Source organism: Punica granatum, chromosome 1, assembly GCF_007655135.1.
Source record: "Punica granatum isolate Tunisia-2019 chromosome 1, ASM765513v2, whole genome shotgun sequence".
In the NCBI taxonomy this organism is placed as follows: Eukaryota; Viridiplantae; Streptophyta; class Magnoliopsida; order Myrtales; family Lythraceae; genus Punica; species Punica granatum.
This window is the reverse complement of record NC_045127.1, coordinates 5,090,703-5,105,172: the sequence shown is the minus strand read 5'-3', so window position 1 is coordinate 5,105,172 and position 14,470 is coordinate 5,090,703. Positions and strand designations below refer to the sequence as shown.

Below are 14,470 nucleotides of genomic sequence, written 5' to 3'. Positions count from 1 at the left end.
GCTTGATCGTGACGTCTCTTTGCTAGCCGATAAGTTGGAGTACCCAAAAGGAGGGGGAAAAAGGAAAAGAAAAAGAAAAAGAAAAAGGCCCTTTGTGGGCTGAGGGTTGTTTCCAGCTAAGGATAATAATGTCAAACAGGGACGAATTAGGGAGCCCATCAACAGCGGCTATACGTCCTTTGCCTTTTTGTTTGGTCGATGAGGAAACAGCTTAGGATGATGGAATGGACCCACACACGGTTGGATTGAGATTAAAGAGAACAAGACATACCCAATGATTAATCATTAGCAATTTAAACTTAAAAGTTGTCGATCGAGCCATTTTATGGCGTTTCCCCGGGAAAGAAATGTTTTCAAATCTCACCATTTCTTTTTTTAGCCAATTGTGTCATGTTTGGTAGGAGACATACTTTAACTCAAAAAATAGACGTGTATTTCATGTAAATAGGCACGTTGAGACGTTGTACTGATATTTTTACTTACGATTTGGAAATATTGAAATCTAGGAAATGAGAAAGAGCCGAATCAACTCTATTCCACGATGCGACAAGTGCCGATATGGACGTCTTCATCGGATTCTTTTGACAACTATCGCATCACTTTTGGATGAAGAATACATGACACCATTGACTTCGAGGAGTACATTATAAACTCAAAATTGAAGTAACAGTACCTCTGGTTAGGAGACAACTTCAGAGTATATGCTACGAACCAATGCGAAGCACATTGTTTTCCAATGTCATTGTGTGCATTCATTTGCTTCCTTAGGCGGTTTGCCGTAATTGAATTTTCACCATATAACATGTGACTGAGTATATATTATAATGAAATGATGGTTCAGAGAATTTCATCTTATGAGCCGTAATTTTAAAATAAAGGAGGGAAAAAAAAAAGGACTTCACCGACAGTTTTTTGTCCGTAGTTGGAAGCAGAAAATCCAATAAATTCCCGGCCGAGAAATTTTCGCGTGACGGCCGATATAGAGGAAATCGGAGAGGATACAAAAGAACTTAACTGAGGAATTCGGCCATATTGAGATTGCTCCTTACTTCAGTCCGGTCCAATTTTGGTCTATCACGATCATGTTAACTTCGTAAAACTCGAAAATGCATCTCTAAACGAACAGAATGACCGAAACTTTTGATTGTTAGCTACATGAAATGGCGCACTGGTCTCCGACAACTCCCGCGTACCACACAGGAGCTCCTGTTCGACCGAGTACCAATCCAAAATCTCCGGCTATGGTTGTTGATCCAAATAGCCCGAACATGAGATTAGTCCCGACCCGACCCGAGTCCTCATGGCATGAAGCTTTCAGGCGGATCCGCATGAGCAGGAGCAAACCCATGTGGGAAGACAAAGGCACCCCCAAGCAAGTGGAGCCCACCTCACCGACACTCCTCACACAGTCCCCCAGTCCCCCCCTCTCTCTCCTCTGGCTATCTCTTCTTCCAATTTTCCCTCCATTTTCTCTCTCATACTGCCTTTACATGTCGTCGCCATTACCATTCACCTTCTTCCTCTCCTCTGTACCGCACTTCTAAATATATGCCCCTCTCACCTTGTCCGCCTGCCCCCATTATCACCCCCCCTTTCTCTCTCTCTCTCTCTCTCTCTCTCTCTCTCTCTAACCAGCTCCTCAAGCCTCCATTGACACTCATTTGCAGAGCTCAGCACAGGATCTGAGCTCAAAATGCCGCTTGACTCGACATTAGCAGCAGCTGCGCTCTCCATCGCTCTGCTCTGCTCCGCGGTGGTAGCCGAGAACCCGTACCGGTTCTTCAACTGGAACGTCACCTACGGCAACATCTATCCCCTCGGAGTCCGCCAGCAGGTCAGTCGTCTAGCCGAGAGCGTTCGATTGGATTGATCTCTTAAGTTCGAATGGAAGTGGTTTAGTTTTGTTCGGGTCACGATCTAATTAATCGGGTATCGATGCTTTCACGCCAGGGCATTCTCATCAACGGGCAGTTCCCGGGACCGGACATTCACGCGGTCACCAATGACAACCTCATCATCAACGTCTTCAACAGCTTGGACGAGCCATTCCTCCTCTCCTGGTCAGTCCCACTCTCTCTCCCCCTCTAATTTACTTGGCATTATTATTAGCTCTTCGATCACCCGACAACTCGAGTTAACCTATACGAACTAACACGCTGCTTAATTCAATGGATCTTCTTTCTTCCCTAGAAAAAATTCAATGGATCTCTTTACTCAGTACATTCTTAACATAATATAAAAATGTCGTGAAGACAAAAAAAGTACAGTCTTCACGAGTGATTTAGTAGTATCCGAGTACTAAATGCATAGATAGATAGAGATGGCCAATGGGCCCCGTGTTCTCCTCGCTTCACTTGCTCCTCTATTTTTCTTTTTTCTTTTTCCTTTTCCTGTGTTTTGTTTTTTTAAGGTCTAGATTTATGTATTTGGGGAAGGGTCATATAAACGTGGGATTTGGATTTAAATTTCATTTTTGGAATAAAGAATTAGAGGGGAATAATCGATGGATGCTTTTTTGGTTGGTGACTTTTCTCCTCATCATCTTTCGCTCAGTCCCCACACTCCTCACCCAGAGTGTCGTTTGGACCATTGCTAAAATTTAATAGATTAGACCAATCGCAAACATATGAATTCGATACGACCCAAATGAGAAGAACGTGTAACTCCTACGGAAGATGAACGTGTAACTAGTTCATCTGCTATATTATTAATGATTTAAAATGGCTTAACAAGTTTATAAACTAATTAAAAATAAAAAGGAAAGGTGGAAGTGGTTGCATCCAGCAGAAAAAAAGACAAGTAGTAAGAAACCATGTGATGAGAATTGATTTTGGATCTGACTACTTGTCGGATTTACACCAATTTCACTTCACTAATCAATTAAACCTTACCCTTTTTTTCTTCTTTTTTTTGGAGTCCTCACTTTTATGCTAAATCTTCACAATCAATTGCGAAATCACGGGGCAGTAAATATATATATATATAGATATATATGTGTGTGTGTAGATTCATTAAAAAAGAACGGTGTAGACACAGCTCATACAATGCATACATGCATAAAAGATACATATATTTTTGCTGTATACGCGGAGCCCGGCAGAACGATATTGATGAGTCTTAAAAGTGCTAGATCTTGCTAGCACTCCACCATGTTACTTGAACGTGCTAGATCTTGCTAGCACTGCACCATGTTACTTGAACGTGCTAGATCGGTTCCACCATCTTCGGCTCTCTTTACTCGTCTTTCTTTAAATAGAAAGGGGGCCCTCTCTCCATCTTTCTCTCATTCAGTCCACTCAATGTTAATTGTATAGTACACTGGCTGCTCGATTGCCTCGATTGATCCTTCTTGCCTACGCATCATACCCAATATAGCTACATATTTAATAATCCAGAAAAAAGCATATATAATAATAATAGTAATATAAATATATATATGTCTGCTCTAGCACTTCAATAATGTAGTCTTGCATTCAAAGGCAGGTTACATGCATAATTGGGGAGACTTATTAATTGCTCGTAAAAAGTCTTTGAATTTCAGCTGGTGGACCGAGATACATGCCCGCTCGATCCAAGATTAATCTGAGTAATCATGCGACGCCTTATGTTTTTTGTTTCGATTAAACTCGAAAGTTAATTTGTGATAAAGAAATTGTGAATTGATCGTTTGAGTGCAACTTTAATCCGGGCTCTATGTTAACACAAAGGACAGAACAGCCAATGTAGCCAAACGTGGCTGGGGCTATTTATTGGTTTTTGCAATGAGGACAAAGTTGTTCCTGTGTAAGGTCGATGGTGGCCAATCCGAATCATGTTACATTTTCCTGTATAATGTCAATATATATTCGAGTATTCCTAAAATAGTATGTGATCCTTGCTAAAAATATTTCAATGAATTTTTTTTTTTTAGGAGCGGGCTTCAACAGAGGAGGAACTCGTACCAGGACGGGGTGTACGGCACAACATGCCCGATCCCGCCGGGGAAGAACTTCACCTACATCATGCAAGTGAAGGACCAGATCGGGAGCTTCTACTACTTCCCGTCCCTCGCATTCCACAAGGCCGCTGGCGGGTTCGGCGGTATCCGGATTCTCAGTAGGCCTAGAATCCCTGTCCCGTTTCCTGATCCTGCCGAGGACTACACTGTTCTCATTGGAGACTGGTACAAGGCCAACCACACGGTAATACATTGATCTCCAGACCTCTGATCTCGGGTTTCCAGAAATTTTATATCAGGCACCATAGAGTCATGGTCACTTCAAAAATGCATTTTGTTTGATGAAAAGAGAGACAGAAACATAGATTTACACGAACAAAGTTAGTATACTGAATGCCGTAAAATTCAAGTCATTGAATTTGCTCAAAGGGACTCGGTAGCCATCCAAGATTAAATGCCTCTTTGTCATGTGGACCAGCAATAATTCACCGACAGCTGATATTGGGGAACTTAATTTCTGGTCCATGTGATACGTCCCGATATAAATAATCTCGAGGTAAATATCAAATCTAGGCTAGTTATACAAGCGTAATATATATATATATTTTATTTTTATTTTTTTTTTCTCTCCTCCTTATGGGCCACCTTTGCTTTTGGGAACATGGGCGACTGTTGGTATTGCTGGTTGTGCCTCTTTATTAATGGCATAGAGAGGGGGTCCAGTGGCTTATGATACGTTATCACCGGATGATGTTTTGAAATTATTATCTGCTCTGAATTATCGAGTGGTGTTGAAAAGTATGGTCCAGCTTATCTTGAACTTATTGCACCGGTAATGAGGGTAATTCTGTAATTGCCAGACTCTCAAGGCCCACCTTGACCGGGGGAAGAAGCTCAAGTTCCCCGATGGCATCCTTATCAATGGCCGGGGACCCAATGGCGCCTCCTTCAACGTGGAACAAGGTGCGCCGACATTCTCGATTGTTCGTTTCGTCCGTGAATTTATACATATATAGAGAGATCGAAAGATCCGTTATAGTTGTCTGATCAATGTTGATATGCTGTTGTGTTTGCAGGAAAAACTTACAGGCTCAGAATATCGAATGTGGGGCTGATGAACTCCCTCAACTTCAGGATCCAAGGGCACAAGATGGTGCTTGTCGAAGTCGAAGGGACCCACACCCTCCAGACCAAGTACTCGTCCCTCGATGTGCATGTCGGCCAGTCGTACTCGGTCCTTGTCACGGCAGACCAGCCGGCTCAGGACTACTACATCGTGGTATCGACCCGGTTCTCGTCCCATGTCCTTACCACCACCGGCGTCCTCCACTATAGCAACTCTGCTGGTCCTGTCTCAGGCCAGATCCCGGGCGGGCCCACGATTCAGATTGATTGGTCCCTGAACCAGGCCCGGTCCATTAGGTAGGTCGTTAGATTGTATGTTACCACATGCCACTTGCCATCGTGACGTATAGATTCAATCAGAGATGTTGACGATTGGAACATTATTGAAATAATCTGAACGTATTAATCCGAATATTTCAGGACCAATCTCACAGCGAGCGGGCCAAGGCCGAACCCGCAGGGTTCATACCACTATGGCCTCATCAACACGACCCGGACAATCAGGCTCGCGGGCTCAGCCGGTCAAGTCAACGGCAAGCAGAGGTATGCGGTCAACAGCGTCTCCTTTGTCCCGCCAGACACTCCCATGAAGCTTGCTGACTTCTTCAAGATCGGTGGAGTCTTTCGGGTCGGAAGCATCTCCGACAAGCCTTATGGTGGTGGCATATACCTCGATACAGCGGTGATGGGTACCGACTACCGGGGTTTCGTGGAGATCGTGTTCGAGAACTACGATAACATCGTCCAGAGTTGGCATCTTGATGGCTACAGCTTCTTTGTTGTTGGGTGAGTTCATTCAAAATCCCAGTTGTCAATTAATGATCTCTTTCGATTCAAGAAAGCTAAGTTCCATATCTATGGAAATAGTAAGATTGAAGCTTAGGTTCGTTTTTCATTTCGGTCTTCGGATCATCTGAAAATGCAGAATGGATGGAGGGAAGTGGACAGCTGCTAGTCGGAACTCCTACAATCTCAGAGATGCAGTCGCTCGTTGCACCACTCAGGTGAGTAAGATTCACAGTCCGTTTATGTTTCAGAGTATTGCATTACGGTAATCGATCAGAAGAACCAACGGGACTCAAAAAAGATAACTGCTAGCTCAGTTTCCAGGTCTTCAAGCATGTATTAAACATTCCCTTCTTGCTGCTAAATGTTGCAGGTCTATCCCTATTCATGGACCGCAGTCTATGTGGCCCTCGACAACGTCGGGATGTGGCATGTGCGGTCGGAGTTCTGGGCACACCAGTACCTCGGGCAGCAATTCTACCTCCGTGTCTACACTGATTCGACCTCGCTGAGGGACGAGTTCCCCATCCCAAAGAATGCGCTACTCTGCGGGAGGGCCAGTGGTCACCACACCCGACCATTTTGAAGCTTCCCTGGGGAGAATAAGGCGTCAACAACTTTTTTCCGGGGAACAGATTGAGCGAGAAGGAGAAGTCCGCGCAGTGGTTAAGAAGCTATTGGAAATATTCTTCGATATCGTTAGTAGCGTTTTGCTGCTATATATTGGTAGCCGTTATTTATTTTCCACTAAGGTTCTTGCTATATTTATGATGTGAGAGGTTATAGGACTGACTACCATATATGTATGGATTGTTTCCGCGACCTCAGCTCGAGGTCGATAACATTCTTTTCCATGGAAGATCGGTTATATGTTTCATGTATTTTCTAGATAATCAAGTGTTCTATGCTTTTTATGGTGTCGGATATCAAATAAAAAACATTCATGTGAAGTTAGTGTAGTCCGCTCAAAAATCCGAGGTTGGTACTTTGTTGTGGATAAGATTGGGTAGAGGGACATTACAATTAACATTAACCGCATGAAATATTCCATAATGTTATTTTGGTGATCCATGACTGCTCTTCATGATGACAACCATGGATATTGCTCATGATGACAACCATGGATATTGCTCGAAGCGGTGCGGCGATCCATAGGGAAGTCGTGGAGAGGCTCGATTTGAATTTACGGTTGCTAAAATTGGCTCATGGTGGAAGAGTTTTCCAGGAAAAAGAGAGGATAATTTTTGGAGAACATTATGAGAGGATGAAAATGGAAAAAAAAAATACAAACTTTTTGGGACCAAAGTATAATTTTCGATAAAATTAAGAAAGTCGTCCACCATCCTCTCACTGCCGCCCGGACACCGCGACAGAGAGAGAGAGAGAGAGGGAGCTGCAGTTTGCCGCCATTGCCGCAGAGAGAGAGAGAGAGAGGTGTCTCAGTCTGGAATGGCAAACAGGTCAGGGGAAAGCATCGAGCTGGAGCAGCTACCGGAGGATCGAGGCATCACGGCTGGCGCTGGCCACGGTGACGCCGACTTGCGTGCCTTCAACGACCTCGTCCGTTCACTGCCTTCTGAAGCAGTGACGGATTTGTTCTCAGTCGGGGTTTGCTCTCGTCTCCTTTCTTTGTATTTCGGTCGTCTTTGATAAAAACTAGTTCTGCTTTCTTACCATTGAAAGATTGTTAAACTTTGAATTAGAAGCTCAAAAGCTTAGTCATTGATTAAACTCTGGTAACATGTACATATAGCTTAATACAATGGGAAAATAGGAAAGATTTCTACGATATCTAATTGCCTATTATCCATTAATCGAATTAGGCTAGCTAAGATTATATACAAAACAATTCCACTAATCTCGGTAACATAATATATCTCGTAATACTCCCCCTCAAGTTGGAGCATGAGGATTTCGAATGCCCAACTTGCTCAAGAGAAAGCGGAACTGATCTCGCCCTAAAGCCTTCGTAAAGATATCTGCAAGCTGCAGCCTTGTCGAAATGTGTGAAGTTTTGATCACGCGAGACCGAATATGTTTACGAACGAAATGGCAATCTATCTCTATGTGCTTCGTTCGCTCGTGAAACACTGGGTTAGCTGCAATGTGTAAATCAGCCTGATTATTGCAAAATAGTCGAGTGGGCGCAGAATAATTGATCTCAAGAGAATTAAGTAAGCTTCAGAGCCATAAGATTTCGCTAACCGCCCCTGCCATAGCTCGATATTCCACTTCAGCCGAAGAACAAGACACTGTTGATTGCTTCTTTGTCTTCCAGGAGATGGGACACCCTCCTAATGTTACAAAATATCTTGTGATTGAACGACGTGTCATGGGACAACTAACCCAGTCCGAGTCACAATATACTTCGAGTTCTAATGAGTTTGGTCGAAGAAAAATTCCATGCCCTGGCGATTGCTTCAAATAACGAAGTACCCGCATCGCGGCATCCCAGTTGTCTTGACGTGGATCCGGCATGAACTGAGACAAGATATGCACCGGATAACAGAGTTTCGGTCGTGTAATTGTCATCAGACGACCAACTAGTTGCCTATACCTACTGGGATCATTAAGAGGAGTTCCCGAATCTGCTGTCAACCGATGATGTTGTTCCATCGGAAATGTAGATGGTTGTGCACCAAGCATCCCGTATTCCTTGAGTATCTCGAGCACATACTTCCTCTGATTAAGAAATAACCCAGACTCCATTCTGGTCACCTCAATCCCAAGAAAATATGTTACCGGTCCCAGATCTTTCATGCGAAAACATTGATCAAGATATCGCTTGAAACATGTGCACTGCTCTTGATTATTTCCAACCACAAGAATATCATCAATATATACTAAGGTCGCAAGGAAAACGCTATCGCTATTAAATATGAAGAGTAAATGATCCGCTCCCGACTGCCGAAACCCATAGTGCCGCATGGAATCTACAAGTTTGGCATACCAGTTTCGTGAAACCTGCCTCAACCCGTAAAGTGACTTCTTGAGACGACAAACCACACATGGCCTCTGAGAAGAATACCCAGGTGGTAGACGCATGTAAACTTCCTCGTCAAGATCTCCATGCAAAAATGCATTATTAACGTCCATTTGGCGTATCTCCCACCCCTTTACCACAACCACAATTAGAAGACATCTTACTGTGACTAATTTTGCTACCAGTGCAAATGTCTCATTAAAATCCACTCCCTCCACCTGAGTGAATCCCTTCGCAACAAGCCGCGCCTTGTATCTTTCTATGTTCCCATCTGCATGTCGTTTAATCTTGTACAATCACTTGCAATCAATCGGTCATTTTCCCGGAGGCAGATGCTCAATGGTCCACGTCCCATTGGATTCCGGTGCTGTAATCTCTTCCGCCATAGCTTGCCTCCATCGTGAATTGGCTGTTGCATTATGATAAGATGAAGGCTCTACCTCCAAATCCAAAACACTTACATACGCAAGAAATTTGTTAGAGAGGCACCAGAATAAGACAAATATTGCTTAATAGAATGTCCCGTACCTGAGGATTTCGATGGAGCAGATGAGCTGGGGGGTGTGTAAAGCAGTGTGAATATGCACTTCAAAATCCTTCAAATACTTCGGTGCAGATTTATGTCGATCAGAATGTTGTAATATCCGTTCAGTATTCTCCATCTCAATATGAGGTGTCTCAGGCTCATCCACCTCCATTGCATCTTTTTCATTAGAAAAATTCTCTCTCGGTTCATTGTTAAATTCTGAATGGTCCAGTCCACTACCCATTTCCTTCTGATTACTCATCGAACTGTCAAATCTCAACTCCCCATGACTCATTGCCCGATAATCATCCATCTGCTCAGAAAATGGAAACTCCCTCTCACAAAACCTTACATCTCGAGTCACAAATATTTCTTTTTTCTCGAGATCGTAAACTCTCCAAGCCTTTTTACCGTAGGGATAACCAACGAATATACATCAGCGTGATTGAGGCTTGAATTTATCCTTGTCCCTCGGCCTATCATGAACATAGCACAAGAACCCAAACACCCTCAATTTTGAATAATTCGGCGGCCTGTCAAATAATACCTCATGTGGACTTTTACCTCCCAAAATTGGTGTGGGAGTTATGTTAATCAGATGCGCTGCTGTAGTAACACATTTTCCCCAAAATTCAATTGGAAGCCCTGCTTGAAACATCAAAGCCCGCGCAACATTTAATATGTGCATGTGCTTCCGCTCGACACGTCCATTTTGTTGAGGCGTGTCTATGCAAAAGGTTTGGTGAATGATTCCTTCGGTGGAAAAATAATTATGCAAATCCCGAGAAACAAACTCCTTTCCATTGTCACTTCGCACTATTTTTACTATGCGATTAAATTGATTCCTCACCAATTTGCAAAAGCTGGTGAGATGACACTGCGTCTTCGATTTTTCCCGTATCCAATATAACCATATGGCTCGACTATAATCATCAATAATTGTCAAAAAATAACAAGGCCGAGAAATAGACGTCACTTTATAATGCTCCCACAAATCTCATTGAACCAATTGAAATGGAAAAGCAACTTTATTCATACTTAAATCAAAACTTGATCGAGTTTGCTTGGCTCGAAGGCAAATATCACACTCTTTATTCATAGCTGCATTTGATTCCAAACTAGTACCATTGAACTTAATCCGTCGTGATGGATGTCCGAGTCGTATGTGCCACAAATCACTTGTCTCGTCACTGATGACTCTATTAGCCTGCTCCCGAATAGCCACACGCCGTAGATAGTACACACCTCCTTGGAGCTCATCCACTCCAATCGTCTTCCTGATGGTGCGGTCCTATATCAAGCAAAAATCCGTGTAAAATATTACACAACAATCCAGGTCCTTAGATAACTGGGATGTGGAAATGAGATTGCAATTGAATTCTAGTACTAATAAAACATCTGAGAGAACAAGAGAGCCTATATGGACTTGTCCACTTTTGCAAGCATCAAAAACTCCCTCATTCGGTATATGGATCTTTGGCTTCTTTGCAAGCACTTGTGTGTCAACAAGAAAATCTGCACATCCAGTCATATGTCTAGAGGCTCCACTATCGATTATCCACTCATGAGCAAGATTCACTTAAATAAAATTTTTACCGATATTGGGAGGCATGTTGTCATCATCAGGACCGAGAAAATCGAGCAATTTCTGAAATGTCGACTCTGAAAGGCGAGATAGCATGTTCAGCCCGCTGCTGGGCTGTCCGAGTTGGGCCTGTAAGCTGCCAAGCCTGCTTTGTCCACTGCTTGCTTGTCCGACTTGGGCCTGATGGGCTTATGGCCCATTAAATTGACCCAGTCCATCATGTTGACCCGAATTTTGGCCTGACCCAATCTGCCTTCCTGCCTTTCCTGCTCCTCCTCCTCTTTCATTCACCGGCTTCGACTCCCAATTCCCGGATACCCGTGCAATAGCCAGCACGAACTTTTGATGTGACCCACACGGCCACAATGAAAACAAGTTTTCGCGGTTGCTCCCGAGCCTCTTCCACCTCCTTGTCTACCGAAGGATTGAGCGTCGTTGCTTCCTTGTTTCTCCTACATGAACCCCGAGAGTTTGCTCAAGAGCATCGCTCCATCTGGTGCGGCGTTTTCGTGCGATAGAGCCACGATATTCTGCCTCTCCTCGTGCAAAATCATCTCGTAGACTTTGTTCAGGGGATGAGCCGACTCGTGACTGAGGATGTCGGACCTCACCGTCCCAAATTCGAACCCTAGACCCATTGGAAATTGGTGGGTCTTCTCCCTTTCTCTCTGTGTTGTATACAATTTGGCTGCGGCGCACGTGCATGTCAATATCTCCAGGTAATTATCCAATTTGTCCCAAAGCGTCTTCAGCCGTGAGTAGTATTTCATCACGGACATCCCTTCCTGCTTCATATTGCCGATTTCTGCCTTCAGTTGGTAAATTCTTGTTTCGTTTCCCTGTGAATATCTTTCCTGCAGGTCTTCCCATAGAGCCTGAGCCACTGTTGCACAGGCTATACTGGATTGAAGTTCGTTGTCCAGCGTGTTGAATATCCAAGAAATCACCAATGCGTTGCAGACGTCCCACCTTGCCCGGTTTGGATCATCCTCCGATGGCCTTGGCACCGTGCCATCGATCATTCCAACCTTATTCTTTGTCGTCAATGCAGTCAGCATAGCTCTTGACCAGGTGAGATAATTCGACCCAGTCAGCTTGTAATTGATTAGGCTAACACCGGTGTAGTCTGATGGGTTGACAGCATAGACGGACAATGACTCATATTCGACACCCTTTCCTGATGTCCCTATTCTTCCTACCTCTCATGAGCAACCTTAGAGCAAATTAGATTTCACGGTCCCAATTTGCTCTGATACCATTTTAAACTGTGAATCAGAAGCTCAAAAGCTTAGTCATTGATTAAACTCCAGTAACATGTACATATAGCTGAATACAATGGGAAAATAGGAAAGATTTCTACAATATCTTATTGCCTATTATACATGAATCGAATTGGGATAGCTAAGATTATATACAAAACAGTTTCGCTAATCTCGGTAACATAATATATCCCGTAATAAAGATCAATGGGTCGAAAGTTTCGAGGGTCTGTTTGGAAACAGAATTTTGCTTAGTTCAACTCAACTGCAAACTTTTTAAATTTTCAAAATGACCAAAATGTTTTCAAACTTTTCACTCTTGCCCCACCCCTTCTCCCTCCTCCCCGACATCACCGTTCATCATCTTCCTCCCTCCTCTACCCCGCCTATCTTCGAGCCCACCCTCTCCTCATTCCCTATCCTCATCAAAACCACTCTCCCTTCCACCAAGGACGTCACCATCTTTGTTCTTCTTCTTTCCCCTGCATTGTTTATGGAGGAGGATGATTTGCGCGAGGTTCGTGAGAAGATAGCGATGATATACAGATTTGCGACTCTTTCACCAGTCGCTCCGAGAAGACAAGGAGATCTACTCCTCTTCACCAGTTTCGTCTGATTATCTCGTCCGAGGTTCCATGGAGTCAGGCTTCCATTGGAAACAGTGAACTTGGCCTCAATCTTTAGATTATGAAGTCAAAATCGGAAACCCTTGGATAGATCTTCAGATTATGAAGTGGAAATCTGAAGTGGAAATCGGAAACCCTAGGATCGATTGATGAGATTTGGGGCTCGGGGATTGGCATGAAGGAAGAGAGAGAGACAGAGAGAGGACGGGGTGGAGGGGGGAGGAAGATGATGAATAGTGACTTCGCGGAGGAGGAAGAAGGGATGGGGCAAAAGTGAAAAATTTGAAAATATTTTGGTCATTTTGAAATTTTAAAAAGTTTGGAATTGAGTAGAACTGAGCAAAATTTTGTTTCCAAACATAACCTGAATCTCTCTCTTTCGGGTTGAGTACTGGAACCATGGTTGATTTGCCCACTTCTACTACTCTGTTTCAGATATGCAGCCGTTGCGTCTTACGTTTGTTTGGGCTTCTTGAACCCGTAGGATGTTCGCCGTTGCCTTTGGCATCAGCTTCAATCCAAATACGTGGCCAACCATTATCTAGAGCTACAGGCAAAGCAGTCAGGACAACATGGGCTTCGGCTTGGAGAGGCGAAGGGGCATGCACAGTGGAGCTCCAAGACTGTATAATGTCATTGTCAGATGATTGTGCCACACCAGCCACACAGGATCTGCAGGAACTCCATGCAGCATCTGAATTTATCTTGATCCATCCATGATCAGGTGGCTTAGGTTGTGGGGGTGGATCGTGGAACAGATTGGAGCTGCTCATTGTCATTGGCTCGGTGTGTTCCTTAAAGGACCTTTGCAGGTGATGGAGTGTTCTCGGGAGATCCACTTCCTTCCCTGCAAACAAAGATTCATTTCTTTGGCTCCATAACATATATATCACCAAGGCGCCAAAGAGAGTAAAAGATGACTGCTCAGTATAGTTCCTTATGAGCTGAGTGGGGGGGGCAAATAATGAAGTTCACGATATCCTTGGGGGAAGTATTCGGAAGAGAACTGTCGAGTAATCTCCATGGCGATTCCCTCCAAGCAACTTGACAGAAAATGCAACTACCATAAAGGTGTGCAAAATCATCGGAGCTAGTTCGGTACAACGGGCAATGGTTCCCGCTTTGCGTGGACCAAGGGAGGCATTCGTTAACATATCTCCAAAGATAGATTTTGAGTCTATTGTGACTTTTCATCCCCCAAATGGTCTTCCATTTAAGCACAGGATGGGATCAAACCTATGTTTTTGATCATGAATGTAAGATTTCACTGAGTGCTTCCCGGCTGGAGTACGAGACCAAATGACTGAGTTAAAGTAATCCTCCATGGCCGGGACCGGGACCGGTAATCCTATCGAGTGCGTGATCCTGAATTCCATAACCAAGTGTCACGAGAGGGCATCCAGGAGATTAGTCTATCCTTATCCGACTTAAACTGATGTTTATTCTTTCTTCCTCAATTAATCTCTGTAGTCCAACGTTCAGGCACATTGAACTACCGAGAGTCCAATGAGGGCTTGTTCATGTCAGACATTTGGAACTAATTGACCAATCAGGACCCAATTAAACTCAAACGAACCACAAAGCTCACTGAGAAAACCCAATTGGCCTGCCTTCTTTGACAGGCCCTTATCTCTGAAAAACCC

At 43.9% G+C, this 14,470-nt stretch overlaps 1 protein-coding gene and 1 long non-coding RNA gene across 3 annotated transcripts; both read left to right on the top strand.

Annotated features, from left to right (window-relative positions):
• Window positions 1-1,499: 1,499 nt before the first annotated feature.
• LOC116215899 (L-ascorbate oxidase homolog) lies at window positions 1,500-6,762 on the top strand. The gene is made up of 8 exons (XM_031551711.1): window positions 1,500-1,834; window positions 1,951-2,060; window positions 3,911-4,181; window positions 4,798-4,900; window positions 5,014-5,359; window positions 5,483-5,848; window positions 5,988-6,066; window positions 6,222-6,762. Exons 1-8 carry the CDS (start codon window positions 1,694-1,696, stop codon window positions 6,432-6,434), a joined length of 1,629 nt encoding a protein of 542 aa, XP_031407571.1. The 5' UTR covers window positions 1,500-1,693; the 3' UTR covers window positions 6,435-6,762.
• A 4,462-nt stretch (window positions 6,763-11,224) lies between these two features.
• On the top strand, window positions 11,225-14,127 carry LOC116216004. 2 transcript variants are annotated; one of them, XR_004158609.1, is made up of 3 exons: window positions 11,225-11,661; window positions 11,803-12,013; window positions 13,263-14,127. It is a non-coding gene; the product is annotated as an uncharacterized LOC116216004 (long non-coding RNA). The 2 variants fall into 2 exon arrangements; XR_004158608.1 differs by having other exon boundaries at window positions 11,226-11,661; window positions 13,312-14,127.
• Window positions 14,128-14,470: the final 343 nt, after the last annotated feature.